This window comes from Silurus aristotelis (genome assembly GCF_946808225.1).
Source record: "Silurus aristotelis genome assembly, chromosome: 24".
NCBI classification, from domain to species: Eukaryota; Metazoa; Chordata; class Actinopteri; order Siluriformes; family Siluridae; genus Silurus; species Silurus aristotelis.
The window spans coordinates 1,016,230-1,035,463 of record NC_139597.1 but is presented as its reverse complement, the minus strand read 5'-3'; the positions used below and the strand labels follow the sequence as shown (position 1 = coordinate 1,035,463).

The following is a 19,234-nucleotide window of genomic DNA, read 5'->3' as shown; positions in this document are numbered from 1 at the left end:
GAACCTTATTACAAAAAAAATTAATTACCATACTGAATCATGAAAATGTGCTAAATTTGAATATTTCCTGAATAAACATATTTATTTAATGAATAAATTATAAATAATAAATCGAGCACTCGCCGTGCAGCGTGCAGTCTCACAGTTTAGTTTAAAGCCAAACTTTATGATTAAATACGGATATACTGTTATAAGTAAAACAGATTTAAAATGTACACAATATGTCTTTGGCATTGTTCCAAATGTAGAGCGGCACATAGTTTGGGGACCCTTGCAGTAGGTAAAGAAAACACATCAACACCCCCTGACCAATCACAATCCAGAAATTGAACTATTCTATACAACTACACAATGACGCAGCATCTGACATGACAGAACATCCTGAAAAGGTTTTTTTTTCTCTTTTTCTCATTTTCTGAAAGAAAGTTTTTTTCAATTCCAATTGTAGACAGTTGATATATTTCGGTCATCAGGAAGAGAAGTTAGCGTGCTCTCTGGAGGATGAGCTTTGCTAGTGTTTTCCCTCAGACAGCTCTGGCAAACAGAGGGAGAACGAGGCGAGAAAAGAAGAAAAATCAATGCACTGTTGACAAAATCGATGCGAGCTCTCCTGCGAGGAAAAACAGTGAGCGATGGTCGAAAGGAACGCGCCGCTGGCTGGATCGCAGCATCGGCCCTGTGATGGATGAGGGGATGAAGGGAGGAGCGGATGACAAGGTGCTGGTGCACTCAGTCTCTTCTCCTGATAATGGGGTTTATAACTTTAGAGTAGATTTTACTGAAGAGCCGGGGAGGAATTTCAGACCTGAGAGATCATGCGATTTTGATTCTAGTGTAAATAATGGTTGAGGAAAAGGTCAATGCTAATTCTGCACCGCGTCCCCGTGGGAAGAGCAGGACGCCAGAGATTCCACACTGAACAGCACAAAAGAATGAATGAACGCGGGGTTTCAGTTTATCTGGCTAGTACTTTTTCTCTCTATTTTCTCTTTGTCTTGTTAGTTTCCGTTCACTAGCGTTATTTTCAGTTTAATGAGCTTTATCTGATGTAGCGTTCTAGTTTTGATCTTCACTTAGAAGGTTCTTTCTTCACGTGGTTTAGTTTATTTTTATTTGGTCTGGCACTTGCTAAGTCTTTCTTCCACTAGCTAACTTTATTATTTCCATATGAACATTGTGTTGTGTATAGCGACAGTAAAACAGCTGGAGATTTAGAGAGACGCGAGCTGAGGATGAGGCTGTGTCCTCTCTGTCCTCTGTCTAACAGAAATCAGCTTTATAAAACATTTCTGAGATTCAGGAGAATAAAGATGATTTCTTCAGATTTTTCGAGCAGAAGGAAAGAGTAACGGAGCAGCAGGGTGTATTCTCAGCCCCGTGGCTCGCTCATGTCCGGCCCTGAGACAAATAAAAAAAGGCAGAATCACAAAGCCGTCTCTTTAACAGCTGGAAATAAGGAGCCATTCTGAATGTCACTGCTGTCAATCAAAGCATTTCCTCAGAGAAGCAATCCATCAGTCCATAATTACCCATCTGCCCCTCTGATTCATCACTCTCACCTCTCCATCTCTCTCTATCTATCTCTCCTTTTCGAAATTCTCCTCTCCATTCCTCCACCTCCATTCTTCCATCTCTTATGTCATTGACCCACCACTATACATCTGCCCCCTTCATTTATTACCCCACATCTGCCCCCCCCGCGCATTTATTACCCCACATCTTCTCCTTGTATTCACCACCACACTCACTGTCCTCCACCATATTCACTACATATTTCATTCATCTGCATCTCCACATTCACAACCACTAAATAGGTGTATTAATGTTGTTGCTCATGAGTCAGAGTCATTAAAGAACTAAACACCAAGAAACACCATCAATAAATGTTTGGAACTATTTGTTTAAACACACGTCACAGACTTCGACCTCATATTTATTTATTCCCAACCGCAATGAATGAATAACAAACAACTGAATAAATGTGCAGCGTAGTCATATTTTACCAGATCACTAATGTGTACATTTTAATTGTACATTTTATTTTTATGCACCTTAAAGACTGAAACATCATTTATTTGCAATGACAGAAAATATTCTAATCTAATCTAATCTAATCTATTCTAATCTAATCTAATCTATTCTAATCTAATCTAATCTATTCTAATCTAATCTAATCTATTCTAATCTAATCTAATCTAATCTAATCTATTCTATTGTCATTCATTTGCTAGCTTTATCTTTCATATTCTTCATCTGATTGCCAGTGTTTTTTTTACCTCTATCAGATGGACGGGGCAGAGGGGTACTAAGACTTTGTGTGGGTGAAATGATACTCTGGTATTTATCTATAATGCAGAATGTGGACATGTTTTTCTGTCCCTGATCAGATCAGGAACTTTGAGACTGACAACCTGGAACAGACTGTTACTGAGCGCTGAGTGAACACCTTTATAATAAACCGATGGGATGATGTTGGGATGAATTGCCCCGGGGTGATGATCTGATGAGAACATCTCCAGTTTGTTCTTCTTATTCTCCAAGGTGTTTTGTTTCAGTCTGATTCTGATTTTTTTGGAAGCTGAAGGAAATGGAATGGCGTTAAGACGATCGTTTAAGAGCGCACGTCTCCGGCTGAACGCTCAGCATTGTAGAGCTGTAAAACAGTCGGAGGATCTCCTTCATCACCGACATGTCACTCATAAAGACACTTTTGTGTTTCTTAATTAAAAGCGCCCGAGTCCCTGAAAGCAACTGAAGCGTTCGCTAATTAACTCCATTGTGCGAGTGTGTGTTTTCCCGTGAGAGAGCGCCACGCAAGGATGTGCTTCCATCTGAAACGCCGCTTATCTCTTGTTCGACCACACACACACACACACACACACACACACACACACACACACACACACACACACACACACACACTCTCAGTGGGAATGCATAGATGTGTTTCACAGTTGGATTCGCATCCTCGGCCAACTCAAAGCGTCTCCCTAAAACATCTTCCTGCTGTGTCCCAAATAAATCTCCACTCGTATCCTCAAGGACACACACACACACACACACACACACACACACATACAGAGAAATCGGTGTCTTTGAACAGTGTGCTATCCGGGTTTATCTCGTCTGTCCAATCGAATGTGATGGCTGAAGAATAGAAGATGGTCATTCTTCTCCTTAGGTTTGACGTCTGTCTGAAAAATGTTTCTGACATTTGAGACAAAAAAATAATGCAGGAGATTCGTTTTTGACATAAAGCTCCTTAACGTCATCGTATGAAATTTCATTCTTTTTGTGTCTGAAATTGTGAAAATATTAAATCCTAAAAGATGATTTGCTGCTTGAAAAACAGAAAATAAAGGTGAGAAAAAAAATCTGCACCTGGTGTCAAGAGAAATGATCCAATCGAGACTCATAATTTATTGTGACAGATTGCTGGTGGTTAATCAACCCCAGCATGAAGACATGTTATACAACACACACACACACACACACACACACACACACACACACACACACACACAGTGTCCATCCTCTTCAAACTTTAATAAACACTGCCATTCACCATCACACACACCAACATTCACCATCACACACACCAACATTCACCATCACACACACCGACATTCACCATCACACTCACCAACATTCACCATCACACACACCAACATTCACCATCACACACACCAACATTCACCATCACACACCCTCATTAATAATAAGTGTGTGTGTGTGATGGTGAATGTCAGTGTGTGTGATGGTGAATGTCAGTGTGCGATGCTGAATGTCGGTGTGCGATCGTGAATGTCGGTGTGTGTGATGGTGAATGTCGGTGTGTGTGATGGTGAATGTCAGTGTGTGTGATGGTGAATGTCAGTGTGCGATGGTGAATGTCGGTGTGCGATGGTGAATGTCGGTGTGTGATGGTGAATGTCGGTGTGTGATGGTAAATGTCGGTGTGTGTGATGGTGAATGTCGGTGTGTGTGATGGTGAATGTCGGTGTGTGTGATGGTGTGTGATGGTGAATGTTGGTGTGTGTGATGGTGAATGTCGGTGTGTGTGATGGTGAATGGTGTGTGTGATGGTGAATGTCGGTGTGTGTGATGGTGAATGTCGGTGTGTGTGAGGGTGAATGTCGGTGTGTGTGATGGTGAATGTCGGTGTGTGTGATGGTGAATGTCGGTGTGTGTGAGGGTGAATGTAGGTGTGTGATGGTGAATGTTGGTGTGTGTGATGGTGAATGTTGGTGTGTGATGGTGAATGACGGTGTGGGTGATGGTGGATGTTGGTGTGTGATGGTGAATGACGGTGTGTGTGAGGGTGAATGGTGGGGTGTGTAAAGGTGAATGTTTGTGTGTGAGGGTGAATGTTGGTGTGTGCGATGGTGAATGTTGGTGTGTGCGATGGTGAATTTCGGTGTGTGTGATGGTGAATTTCGGTGTGTGTGATGGTGAATTTCGGTGTGTGTGATGGTGAATGTAGGTGTGCGATGGTGAATGTCGGTGTGCGATGGTGAATGTCGATGTGTGTGATGGTGAATGTCGGTGTGTGATGGTGAATGTCGGTGTGCGATGGTGAATGTCGGTGTGCGATGGTGAATGTCGGTGTGCGATGGTGAATGTCGGTGTGCGATGGTGAATGTCGGTGTGTGTGATGGTGAATGTCGGTGTGTGCGATGGTGACTGTTGGTGTGTGATGGTGAATGTTGGTGTGTGTTATGGTGAATGTCAGTGTGTGTGATGGTGAATGTCGGTGTGTGTGATGGTGAATGTCAGTGTGTGTGATGGTGAATGTCAATGTGTGTGATGGTGAATGTCAGTGTGCGATGGTGAATATCGGTGTGTGATGGTGAATGTCAGTGTGTGTGATGGTGAATGTCAGTGTGCGATGGTGAATATCGGTGTGCGATGGTGAATGTCGGTGTGTGTGATGGTGAATGTCGGTGTGTGTGATGGTGAATGTCAGTGTGTGCGATGGTGACTGTTGGTGTGTGTGATGGTGAATGTTGGTGTGTGTGATGGTGAATGTCGGTGAATGTGATGGTAAAATGATTGTGTGTGTGAGATGGTGTGTTTGTGTGTGTGTGTGATGGTGAATGTCGGTATGTGTGATGGTGAATGTTGGTGTGTGTGATGGTGAATGTTCGTGTGTGTAGGTGAATGTTGGTGTGTGATGGTCAATGACGGTGTGTGATGGTGAATTTCCGTGTGTGTGATGGTGAATGTTGGTGTTTGGTGTGTGAAGTTCTCATTACTGAAATCATGGAGCTCCTGTTGAAGACAGAAGTTGTTGTTTTGCTCTCTGTGATCGTTCCTTTCCAATCGTGAAACTACTCTAGAAATAATTTAATTTCCAGACAGGGTTGAGAGATGAAATGCTCGTATTCGTGTTATTGAGCAGGAGATTCTCAGTGTTCCTCACTGTGTGAGATTTAACAAGCATGAAATTAACACAAATTGAAGCTTTAGTAAAAAATGCAGTGTAAAATTTGCTGAGGTCAGATGGACACTCGCTCTTGCGCTGTGTAATAGAGAGCTTGGCTTTTTTTGTCTTTATTATTTAGGATAATTGTGGTTGAGTGTGTAATAATGGCTCGGGTTGGATCTGCGCTGAGAAGTTAATCATTATTGGCTGATCCGAGCTTCAAGCTCAATCACAGAATTATAAGAGAATTGTTAAACACAAGCAGATAAAAAAGTTTATTAACATTAAATAAATGTCAAACAACATCAAACACCATCAAACACCTTACAACAACTTTCTCTCTGTCCTGTCTGTCTTCACCAAATACCACATCTAAACCCTGCATTAGTGGATCATAGCTGGATGAGGTTGCTGGAGATCTCTACAATGCCATTTCTCAAACTCAGATTCATCCCAGGGTGAAGCACTAGAATGGTGTAAGGTCTCACACGAGGCCATGGTCATTTCCAGCACTGAGGAGTTTTTGGTGTTTGCAGATTAAAACTGACTGAATGGATCAAAATAACACTTCATTTTAGATACGACTCGATACAGCTACAGTTCTGCTGCTCCGAATCACACACACAGAAAAAGTAGTGCCAGAAGATCACATTTATTTACATGAGGTTTAATAAATAGATTAAATACCAATAATGATGCTGTTTGAGTGAAATCCTGGTGCTGATGGGGCAGTGAGGAAGGTATTATCCAGACCAACACAGCATCCTGTAATGCGTTTAGAGAACACAGTAATCCCGCGCTACTGCTCCGTCTGCTAACACCACATTGAGATTCTGTTTGAAATGGTTTTCATTTGGCAGCAAACATGTCGATAATTCCATCATTTCTTGTGTCTGGAATGCGATATTGTGTTAAATGTGAACACACACTGGTGTAAACACACTGAACGTGACTGCGAGGCTGCAAACCAAATCTCAATCCATTACAAGTTATTGATCTGTGTAAGAGTCGGGGGATGGGAACATTCTGAACCTGACTTCCAAACTCGGAGGATCTGATTATAAATAATGAAATAATCAGAAATCTGCATTCTGATGTAGAGCAGCACTGAGGACCGAGCCGTGAGAAGATACAACTCAATCTACTTCTCACGTCTACATGATCAGGATTATATCATTGTTGGAGTTTTCTTGTGATCAGAGTCTATGCACAATCAATTCATCATCAAGTCCCAGCACCAACAATATACCACTGCTGGGTGAAAATAATAAGAGTGAAGGGCAGGTACTAAATCTGCAGGAACCTCTCCACACCACTCAGAGACCAAACAAATAAAATCCTAAAATCCTAAAGCATTTAATGATCCTACAAAATGTTTTCATCCTAAAATATTTGTTCTTTATTACAGACATGACCTTGAGGGTGACCTTGGCCTTGAACCCAGTTTGAGTAAAAGCTGACACACAGTTTCAGTACCTTTTTCACAGCTAAAAGAAGAGACTTATATAGACAGACAGACAGATAGACAGAAGGACAGAGAGACAGAAGGACAGAGAGACAGACGGACAGAGAGACAGATGTCAGAGAGACAGAAGGACAGAAGGACAGAAAGACAGAGAGACAGATGGACAGAGAGACAGATGGAGAGAGAGACAGATGGGCAGATAGACAGATGAATAGACAGAGAAGAAAATAAACAAGAGGATAGACAGACAGGTAGACAGGTAGAAATTGGGAAGGTAGGCAGATGGCAGATCTAGAGGCAGATAGACAGACGGACAGGCACATAGAAAAATTGACAGATAGACAGATGGAGAGATAGACAGATGGAGAGATAGACAAATGGAGAGATAGACAGAGACGACCGATAGATAAGAAGATAGATGGCCATCTTCTGCTTGTTAGTCACATCTCAGATAGCTTTAGGGATGGAGTGTGTAAATTGGGAAGCTGTTGTGATTGAGTGTGTGTGTGTGTGTGTGTGTGTGTGTGTGTGTGTGTGTGTATCAGGTGCACTGGTACCTGTCTGTGTGATTTTGCACAGCCGTGTGTGTGACGGCTGCCGTGAACAGAAAGTGACTGTTAGTCAGGAGAGACACAGATGAGTCCCTGCTGAATATTTATGTGCTTCACCACAACGTGTCTCGGCGCCGAGACGCAGCGAGAAGAAGGAGATCTTTCCAGTGAATTTCTCTCTCACACTCCCACAGTTACAGAATAAATAAACAACTCCTGTTTCTCTCGCAGCTTTCCAGAGCCACCTTCTCCTGTCTTCTGTTCCATCTCACCACCACGTACACCACTCACAGACCTCGAGCTGATCTCACTGACATCTCACTGCGGTCACCACAGCGCTTAGAGACACCTGACCATAACATCTCATTCCACATGTAGTCTCCACTCTTATAATAATCTCCACTCATATCCAGATTCCGCATGTTCAATAGGGTTGGAGCTCTATAGAGGAGATCTTCCACATCTTCCAAACCCTGGAATCAGATCTTCATAGAGCTGCTTTGTGCACAGGAGCATTGACATGCTGGAACAGGTTTGGGTTTCCTAGTTCAAGTGAAGGACCACATGTGGCTGGATGTGTAAATCTGAGTTTATTTAGTAGGTTTGGGGAAAATGGTGGAATTTTTGGACTGTCGCAGAATAATTGCTGTGGAGTATTGAGTGTGTGTGTGTGTGTGTGTGTGTGTGTGTGTGTGTGTGTGTGTGTGTGTGTGTGTGTGTGTGTGATGGAGTTGGGAGACTAAAACAGTAATTTAAGGCACTATAATGGAGTGGCTCTTGGCTCGCTGTAGGAAGGAGGTTTATCCGACTGAGGCCGAACACCAACCCTTTATTTTAGAGTTGTGTACAGTAAAGCAACATGATCATTAATGTGTGTATGTGTGTGTGTGTGTGTGTGTGTGTGTGTGTGTGTGTGTGTGTGTGTGTATGTGTGTGTGTGTGTATGTGTACAGTGCTAACATGAGTGGAAACTCTGCCCGTATCTGTAAACATATCAGTGCTCAGTCACAGCCAGAGAAAGGGAGAGATAGAAAGAGAGAGAGAGAGAGAGAGAGAGAGAGAGAGAGAGAGAGGTGAAGAGAGAGAGAGAGGGGGGGGGGAGGGGAGAGGAAGGAGGAAGAGAAAGAAAGAGAGAGAGAGACAGCAAAAGAGAGAAAGAGAGTGAGAGACAGCGAGAGAGAGAGAGAGAGAGAGAGGGGGGGGGAGGAAGAGAGAGAGAGAGAGAGAGAGGGGGGGGGGAGGAGGAAGAAAGAGAGAGAAAGAGGGGGGGGGGAGGAAAAAAGAAAGAGAGAGAGAGAGAGGGAGAGAGAAAGATAGATAGAGGGGGAGAGAGAGAGAGAAGGGGAGAAAGAGAGAGAGAGAGAGAGAGAGAGAGAGAGAGAGGTGGAGTAGTAGCAAATTAAGTGAATGTTGGAGCCGTGAAATGTGAATCACAAGGACACTGCAATCTCTCTCTCTCTCTCTCTCTCTCTCTCTCTCTCTCTCTCTCTCTCTCTCTCTCTCTCTCCCTTTCTCTCTCTATATCTCTTTTCTGTATTTGTCTTACTCCATTTCCCTCTCTTTCTTGCTCTCCATCTGTCTCTCTGTCTCTCTCTCTCTCTATCCATCTCTCACATCTACACATCCCTTGCTCTCTCTCTCTCTCTCTCTCTCTCTCTCTCTCTCTCTCTCTCTCTCTCTCTCTCTCTCTCTCGTACACCTTTGTAACCCCCTGTCTGAGGTATAATGTATGCATGTGTCACTGTGTGTGTGTGTGTGTGTGTGTGTGTGTGTGTGTGTGTGTGTGTGTGTGTGTGTGTGTGTATTTCAGACTCACGTGGGATTTTGTTGAGTTCGTTCATGAACTTGTCCTTTAGTTTAGAAAAAGCCTCATCTTTGGGCGCGGCTGCTCCAGGAGAGGACGACTCTGTGCCGTTAACCCGAACCTCCGGCGCAGCACTCGGCACCGGATTCCCCACTAACGCCTCCCGCCGACTCATCACTACAGTCTACAGCCAGACACGTGCTGAGAGACAGACAGACAGACAGAGAGACAGACAGGATGAGATTCTACGCAGAGTCATATTTATGTGTCACTTAAATGATTCAGTTATTTGACTCCTCTGACTCTTCTGGGCTGCTGGATACAATCCTACTGATATTACTGCATAAAAGGGGTGGGGCTTATCATCAAGCAATTAATTAAGTGTGCTCATTAGAATATTAGGCCGCACCTATTTCATAGAACCTGGTGTCAGATCGCTGAAAAAACTATTTCCCTCCTGATTGTGTCAGTCGCTGATCTTTATGACTTTGTGAGTTTTTCTCCATCTGCTTCAGTCTGTTATTATTCACAATGAGAGGGGGACAATTACAAACGAGAGGAGAGAGAGAGAGAGAGAGAGAGAGAGAGAGAGAGAGAGAGAGAGAGGGAGAAAAAGAGACACCCTATTCACTATAGAGTCCACTTAAACACCAGTGCACTGTGGGCGTGTCCCAAACCACATACACAATCTATACATTATTAAATACCATGTGTGTGTGTGTGTGTGTGTGTGTGTGTGTGTGTGTGTGTGTGTGTGTGATCTATGACAGGGTTTAATTAGTGTTAGGGGTGAAGTGTTTACACAGCTGACTTTATACACACTTTCATACAGGTATATATAACTAAATAGAGAGAGAAAGAGAGCGAGAGATAGAAAGAGAGAGAGAGAGAGAGAGAGAAAGAGAGAGAGAGATAAAAAATAAGACAATAATAAGACAAATAGATGATAGAAGACAGGAAATGGAATAAATAAGGGCAATATAGATAGATATAGATAGACAGATAGATAGAGAGAGGGATGTGATGGAGAGATGAAGAGAGGGATGTGATGGAGAGATAGACAGAGAGATGGAGAGAGGAATGTTATAGAGAGATGAAGAGAGGGATGTGATGGAGAGATGAAGAGAGGGATGTGATGGAGAGATGAAGAGAGGGATGTGATGGAGAGATGAAGAGAGGAATGTGATGGAGAGATGAAGAGAGGGATGTGATGGAGAGAACAGCAGAAGGTTTGAGGGTGATCAGGACTGACAGCAGCTCCTGGTGACATGTTAAATTATTCGTTTGGGACGTGGGCGGCCAAGCGGCATTCTGGGAATGTGGAGGAGGACGAGTGTGTGTGTGTGTGTGTGTGTGTGTGTGTGTGTGTGTGTGTGTGTGTGTGTGTGTGTGTGTGTGTCTGTGTCTGTGTCTGTGAATTGTCTGAATTGTGCTAATTTGCACCTGTACAGTTTAACTTCTCTCACGGTGAGACAGATTTTTACATAAAAACTCAGAGAGCTGTAATTACACACACACACACACACACACACACACACACACACACACACACACACACACACACTCACACTCAAGGACAAAAGAAAGTGGCTCTTCATTAAGTGTGTGATGTGAGTATAAATATTACCTGCCTGTGCTAATGAGCATCAAGGTGCTACAGAAAGATCCATCAAACACCCTCCATCACACACCTACACTCTCCATCACACACCTACACTCACTATCAAACACCTACACTCTCCATCACACACCTACACTCTCTATCAAACACCTACACTCTCCATCACACACCTACACTCTCCATCACACACCTACACACTCCAACACACACCTACACTCTCCATCACACACCTACACTCACTATCAAACACCTACACTCTCCATCACACACCTACACTCTCCATCACACACCTACACTCACTATCAAACACCTACACTCTCCATCACACACCTACACTCTCCATCACACACCTACACTCTCCATCACACACCTACACTCTCCATCACACACCTACACTCTCCATCAAACACCTACACTCTCCATCAAACACCTACACTCTCCATCACACACCTACACTCTCCATCACACACCTACACTCACTATCAAACACCTACACTCTCCATCACACACCTACACTCTCCATCACACACCTACACTCTCCATCACACACCTACACTCTCCATCACACACCTACACTCTCCATCAAACACCTACACTCTCCATCACACACCTACACACTCCAACACACACCTACACTCTCCATCACACACCTACACTCTCCATCAAACACCTACACTCTCCATCACACACCTACACTCTCCATCACACACCTACACTCACTATCAAACACCTACACTCTCCATCACACACCTACACTCTCCATCACACACCTACACTCTCCATCACACACCTACACTCTCCATCACACACCTACACTCTCCTTCACACACCTACACACTCCAACACACACCTACACTCTCCATCACACACCTACACTCTCCATCAAACACCTACACTCTCCATCACACACCTACACACTCCATCAAACACCTACACTCTCCATCACACCTACACACTCCATTAAACACCTACACACTCCATTACACCTACACACTCCATCAAACACCTACACACTCCATTAAACACTTACACTCATCATCATCCATCTACACTTACAAACAACTACACTCTGTATCACACCTACACACTCCAATTAAACACCTACACTCTTCATCAAACACCTACACTCTTCATCAAACACCTACACTCTCCATCACACCTACACTCTCCATCTCACCTACACACTCCATTAAACACCTACACACTCCATTAAACACCTACACACCCTATTAAACACCTACACTCTCCATCAAACACTTACACTCTTCATCATCCATCTACACTTACAATCAAACAGCTACACTTTCCATCACACCTATACTCTCAATCAAATACCCACACACTTCATCAAACACCTACACTCTTCATCAAACACCTACACTCTCCATCAAACACCTACACTCTCCATCACACACCTACACTCTCCATCACACACCTACACTCTCCATCAAACACCTACACTCTCCATCACACACCTACACTCTCCATCACACACCTACACTCTCCATCACACACCTACACTCTCCATCAAACACCTACACTCTCCATCACACACCTACACTCTCCATCAAACACCTACACTCTCCATCACACACCTACACTCTCCATCACACACCTACACTCTCCATCAAACACCTACACTCTCCATCACACACCTACACTCTCCATCACACACCTACACTCTCCATCAAACACCTACACTCTCCATCAAACACCTACACTCTCCATCACACACCTACACTCTCCATCAAACACCTACACTCTCCATCACACACCTACACTCTCCATCACACACCTACACTCTCCATCACACACCTACACTCTCCATCACACACCTACACTCTCCATCGAACACCTACACTCTCCATCGAACACCTACACTCTCCATCACACACCTACACACTCCAACACACACCTACACTCTCCATCACACACCTACACTTACTATCAAACACCTACACTCTCCATCACACACCTACACTCACTATCAAACACCTACACTCTCCATCACACACCTACACTCTCCATCACACACCTACACTCTCCATCACACACCTACACTCTCCATCAAACACCTACACTCTCCATCGAACACCTACACTCTCCATCACACACCTACACACTCCAACACACACCTACACTCTCCATCACACACCTACACTCACTATCAAACACCTACACTCTCCATCACACACCTACACTCTCCATCACACACCTACACTCACTATCAAACACCTACACTCTCCATCACACACCTACACTCTCCATCACACACCTACACTCTCCATCACACACCTACACTCTCCATCAAACACCTACACTCTCCATCAAACACCTACACTCTCCATCACACACCTACACTCTCCATCACACACCTACACTCTCCATCACACACCTACACTCTCCATCAAACACCTACACTCTCCATCACACACCTACACTCTCCATCACACACCTACACTCTCCATCACACACCTACACTCTCCATCACACACCTACACTCTCCATCAAACACCTACACTCTCCATCACACACCTACACTCTCCATCACACACCTACACTCTCCATCAAACACCTACACTCTCCATCAAACACCTACACTCTCCATCACACACCTACACACTCCAACACACACCTACACTCTCCATCACACACCTACACTCTCCATCACACACCTACACTCTCCATCAAACACCTACACTCTCCATCAAACACCTACACTCTCCATCACACACCTACACTCTCCATCAAACACCTACACTCTCCATCACACACCTACACTCTCCATCACACACCTACACTCTCCATCACACACCTACACTCTCCATCACACACCTACACTCTCCATCACACACCTACACTCTCCATCACACACCTACACTCTCCATCACACACCTACACTCTCCATCAAACACCTACACTCTCCATCACACACCTACACTCTCCATCACACACCTACACTCTCCATCAAACACCTACACTCTCCATCAAACACCTACACTCTCCAACACACACCTACACACTCCAACACACACCTACACTCTCCATCACACACCTACACTCTCCATCACACACCTACACTCTCCATCACACACCTACACACTCCATTAAACACCTACACTCTCCATCACACACCTACACTCTCCATCACACACCTACACTCTCTATAAAACATTTACATTCTACATTAAACACCTGGTGGAGACTGCAGGTGATTGATAAAGAGCACTAGATGTCATGTGATAGGGTAAGCGCGTGTGTGCGCATGTGTGTGTGTGTGTGTGTGTGTGTGTGTGTGTGTGTGTGTGTGTGTTGTGTTTAAACAAGGATTTGAAGCACAAACGATTCTTTGCCAAAATGATGTGTTTAAAGTCAGCACTTTGCCTTTAAACACCTTCTTCAAGCTGCTACTGGATGATTCATATCTCTCTCTCACACACACACACACACACACACACACACACACACACACACACACACACACACACATTACAAGGCTCCAGTGAATAAAAACATGAATAAGCAGAGAGAGATGAATCTCGTGTTGTGATCTGATGCTTGGATCGATTCTGTTTTTAATCACAAACAAAAACTTCTGAACGTGTGGTGACGTGACGTGACGTTTTCTTCCGCTGGAATACAGAAACACTGCCGGTGTAACGACCCCCAAAATTCACGATTCGGTTTGTACGTCCATATTTAAGTCATGATTCGGTACAGTTTTGGTACAGTCGGGGGAAGAAATGCAAAACATTAATTTTTTTTTTTCTTAACGCAGTTTAATATTGATAACTTTTATCAACATCAGTTAAAATATTAAAAAAAATGTTTTTAATAAAATTCCTTGGGTAAAGGGGTTGGGTAAATCATATATAAAATAAGAGTTTAATAAATTTTACTAAAATAAAATATATTAAATAGAATGAATCTAATTAATGCAATACACTTTTTATTCTATTGATTCAATTAAATATTTGACTAAATTGGCACAAATCAAATCAAATCAAATCAAATCAATAAAATAAAATATGTAATAAAATAGTTGACTAATTTGTTAGACCCCATGTAGGTAATACAGATGTGTGTGTGTGTGTGTGTGTGTGTGTGTGTGTGTGTGTGTGTTTTACATTTAATATTTAGTTTTCTAAAGATTTATTATTTTTTCTGCAGACTTTAACAAACGTTTTCTTTCCTTATATTCTTCATTTATTCATTCACTCTCTCAGTATGTGACATTGTCGGGATTTTCTCCTTTTAAGAGAAATTCTTGAATCTGAATAAAAACATTTCACTCATTTACAAAATCTATGTTTTACAGCACACTGCAAATCGTATTTCCATTATGCAGTGAGTTTCTACAGTGACACTGCGCTAACTGTAGTCTCTTTTACCTGCCATTGTTGTGTATTATAAGTTTAATAATAGTTTTTGTTGAAAAAGGTGAAACTGCGCTCAAAGTGCGAGGCGACGACTAAACAAACTTGTCACTTAACACGTACCTGAGGGAACTCGGATTTGAACTCTGTTCCGCACAGAAAAAGGATTGTATTTGGTACACGTGTACTGAAACGTGTACTGAAATACATACATCAGTACAAATACGTGTACCGTTACACCCCTAATACACACTGCCCCGTCTCTCTCCTGTCTGTAAAAGCTTTACCCAATTATCACTCCAGCAGGAGGTACAGAACCACTCTTATTACTACCTACACACACACACACACACACACACACACACACACACACACACACACAGCTAGTCTTCTGCAATAACACACATCACCCTCTGTGCCGGCGTTTCTGCACCACAGGCTGGATTTTGTTCCTGATTTCTCAATTCTCCAGAAATAACCCAGTTTTTATAAAACCCAGAAACACATCAGAGGCTCCTCGATTTCTGTTTCTCACTGTATTTAGCTTATTCAAGAATCTGCTGCTCCAGTTCCCAGTGTTTCTTATTTCCCAGTGTTCTCCACTTTGCAGTGTTCTCCAGAGCCTGGTGTTCTCTCTCTCCTTAACTTTCCAGTGTACTCCATTTTTCAATGTTTCTTGTCTTCATCAGTTTCTATAATTCTACAGTTTGCTTTTGTTCTTCCCTTCTTTCCCACTGTTCTCTATTTCCTACTGTTCCAAATATTTCCTGGTCTTCAGTATTCTCTCGTTTCTAAGTAACTCAGGGGTTTAAGGAATCCTGAGGAGGATCATTTGGGTACGCTGTACGTTTGAGAATGTGTGTAGGTGTAAATGAGATGAGGTGTGTGTGTGTGTGTGTGTGTGTGTGTATAATTACAGCAGCCCTGTTGATGAGGACACACACTGTGTTGATTTTACACTCACACACCTCTGTGTGTCCTTGAAACCCAGTAAAATGGCAAAAACTCCCTCCTGAATCTCACCTTCACGTGTGAATCTCCCTCCATCACAACACATTTAAAAACCTGATTTTAGTCAACAGTCATGTGACCAGCTTCATGTAAATAAGAAACGAGCTCGTCTCTGAGCAGATCTTTCACCTCATGGCTTCTGAGTGTTCTGCATTTCTTCTGGAATCTTCTAACAGGTTTTCTTGATATCAGGATTCTGTATATCAGCTGGATTCTGTTGTTCACACTTTTGTACTGTTCCCAGTTTTCAAGCCTCCTTGTTTTATTATTTCCTTTATTTCCAACATTCCATCTTTAATCATTTTCCCAGTTTTTTTATTTGTTCCTCATTTTTTCTAGATAGCAGAACTCCAGTTTCTTTAGTTCTCAGTTGATTGTCATTTATAATCTCTATCTTTCCTGATCTTCCTCTTCCATAATTTTAATATTTCCCAGTTTCCTTGATTCCTGATCTCATTATAACCAATCTGTAAGTTTTTCATTCCAGGTGTAATTTTTTTATTATTGCATAAGTTTAACCTTCAGCATTACCAAGTTTTACTACATCATCTCTCCCTTCCTCTCTCCTTCTCTCTCTCTCTGTGTCTCACTCTGATGGATTGAGATTATGGATCCACTTTCTTGAATGGGTTTTAATCACACACTTGTCCTTTCTGATCTGTTCGTCTTCACCGCATCCTGTGTTGTTTGATGTGATCGTCCACATTCTGCTTTCTGAGGTGATCTTTCTCAAAGCGATGTTTTTTCCTGATACACCGTCCACAATAATTATGTAATGACATTAGAGCTACTCTGTAACAGGACACCAGTGTGCAGTCTGACTAGTCACTCTCAACTATAACAACTCCTGAACAGTTATATACTAAAATAATAGTGCTATAATTACACAGAATAAAAGAAGTGAGAAAGTGAGAGCGTGAAAGAATTGATAGAATGACAGACATGAGAGAAATGAGAAGTAATGGAACAAGAGAAGTGATAGTATCAAAAAGAATGAGATAATAAGAGAAGTGACAGAATGAGAGAAGTGATAGAATAAGAGGAGTGAGAGGAGCAAGTGAAATGAGAGCAGGATTCTTGTTCAGAAGGAGAATATTTGAAAGTGAATTGTTAAACTGGTATAAAGAGATCTTCACCCCTATCTCCTCTTCTCTTTCTCTCTTTCCTTCCACCCCTCCGTATTTTCCGCATCAGAGCTTTTCATTATTAAACTCTTATAAAAAAGGAAATAATAAAAAGTTTTTTATTCAGGCTGAAGCTTTTAGTGCCCACGAGGCTTGTGTTCTCACTGAGCTCAACAAAGAGCAGAGACGCTTTCAGCCAAGAACCAGCAGATAACATCACACAAAGAGAACCTCCATTAGAGAGAAACGCACACACACACACACACACACACACACACACACACACACACACACACACACACACATGCACAGAGCTTCATTTGCGCATTAATATGCATCAACATCATCACCTCTGTCTTTCATCCTCTATCTCACACACACACAGTCACGCACACAAATACACACACAAATACACGCACACAAATACACACACACACACACACACACACACACACACACACACACACACACACACACACACACACTTGCTCTCTCTCCACCTCTAATCCCTTTTACTAGATTTGTGAACATTTAAAAGTATTGGCACCCAGTATTGTCTTATTAGAGTTCATACTAAGATTTGCACTGTCCATGGTGCTGAAATCGTTGTGCAGAGTATTCAGCTCCACACACACACACAATTCAGCTCCACACACACACACACACACACACACACACACACACACAGATGATCACTCTGCTAAAAATAAATACAGAAGCTAAGAATGATCCGATGCGAAAGTTCTTCAGTTACAGCCAGAAATAGCAGCAGAAATGCCTGAATGGATGACAATGACTAAGAAAGTGTCTCTCTCTCTCTCTCTCTCTATATATATATATATATATATATATATACTAATATCTATATACTGTGTACAAATATGCTGGTGCAACCAAATACCCACCTATTTTACATATGTAACAAATATTTTTTCTTACACACACACACACACACACACACACACACACACACACACACACACACACACACACACAGAGAGAGCTGTAAACGTTTCACTTGACTAGGCTTCCACACACACACACACACACACACACACACACACACACACACACACACACACACACACACACACACACAGCCATCTGCTTTAAATCCCCAACAACACAGAGTAACTGGAGCCTCTGAGAGGTTTAATGCTGCTCTTTTTAAAACACCAGCACATTTCTGGCCCTGATTATATCTCTGAGTGAGAAATTTAAATTAGCCTGGTAATTAATTAGGCATGGACGAGTGGAGAAACCATAATGATGGAGAAAGAGAGAGAGGGAGAGAGGGAGAGAGGAAGAGAGGTGATGATGTATCAGTTGAAGGGAACAGAGTAATAATGCAAAAGCATTTCCAGTTACAGTAAAGGAGTGTGTTAGAAATTGGGAAGAAAATTGGGCAGGATTTTGCAGTGCTCCGATCCTTTACTATGATTCCTAAGGATTTAAATCTTCCCATGTTCAAATACTGATGCGAAATAAAAAATGATTGAAGATGATTGGCAGGTCTGAATACGGCTATCAACTTATCTTCAGAACAATGGAATAATAAATTGTCTCGATGACACTCTCTCTCTCTTTCTATCTCTCTTTCTCTCTCTCTCTATTCACCCTCAGTAACCCGCCCACAAATGCTCCCTACAATAACGAAGGGAAAAAACTGGCAGTTATTTTAAGTTCAGGAAGAGAAAGAGTGCTGATTAGAGACGAATAAAATCATCAGAATTTCCCATTAGCTGCTGCATTGTGGGTAAATTATAGGAGGTGAAAAGCTGTAATTATTCCAAACACAGAATCTGCATACGGAAAGGAAACACATTGCACGACCTCCTGCACCTCGGCTGAGAACAC

At 42.5% G+C, this 19,234-nt stretch overlaps 1 protein-coding gene across 6 annotated transcripts in view; it reads right to left on the bottom strand.

Moving 5' to 3' along the window:
- Window positions 1-19,234, bottom strand: part of syt1a (synaptotagmin Ia) — a 195,596-nt gene that overhangs the window by 32,061 nt on the left and 144,301 nt on the right. For all 6 annotated transcript variants that reach the window (XM_083529050.1, XM_083529053.1, XM_083529049.1 and 3 more), the window contains one exon: window positions 9,258-9,446. In XM_083529050.1, the coding sequence (XP_083385176.1) occupies window positions 9,258-9,420 (163 nt within the window). In that variant the 5' untranslated portion in view covers window positions 9,421-9,446. The remainder of the gene's footprint in view (window positions 1-9,257; window positions 9,447-19,234) is intronic.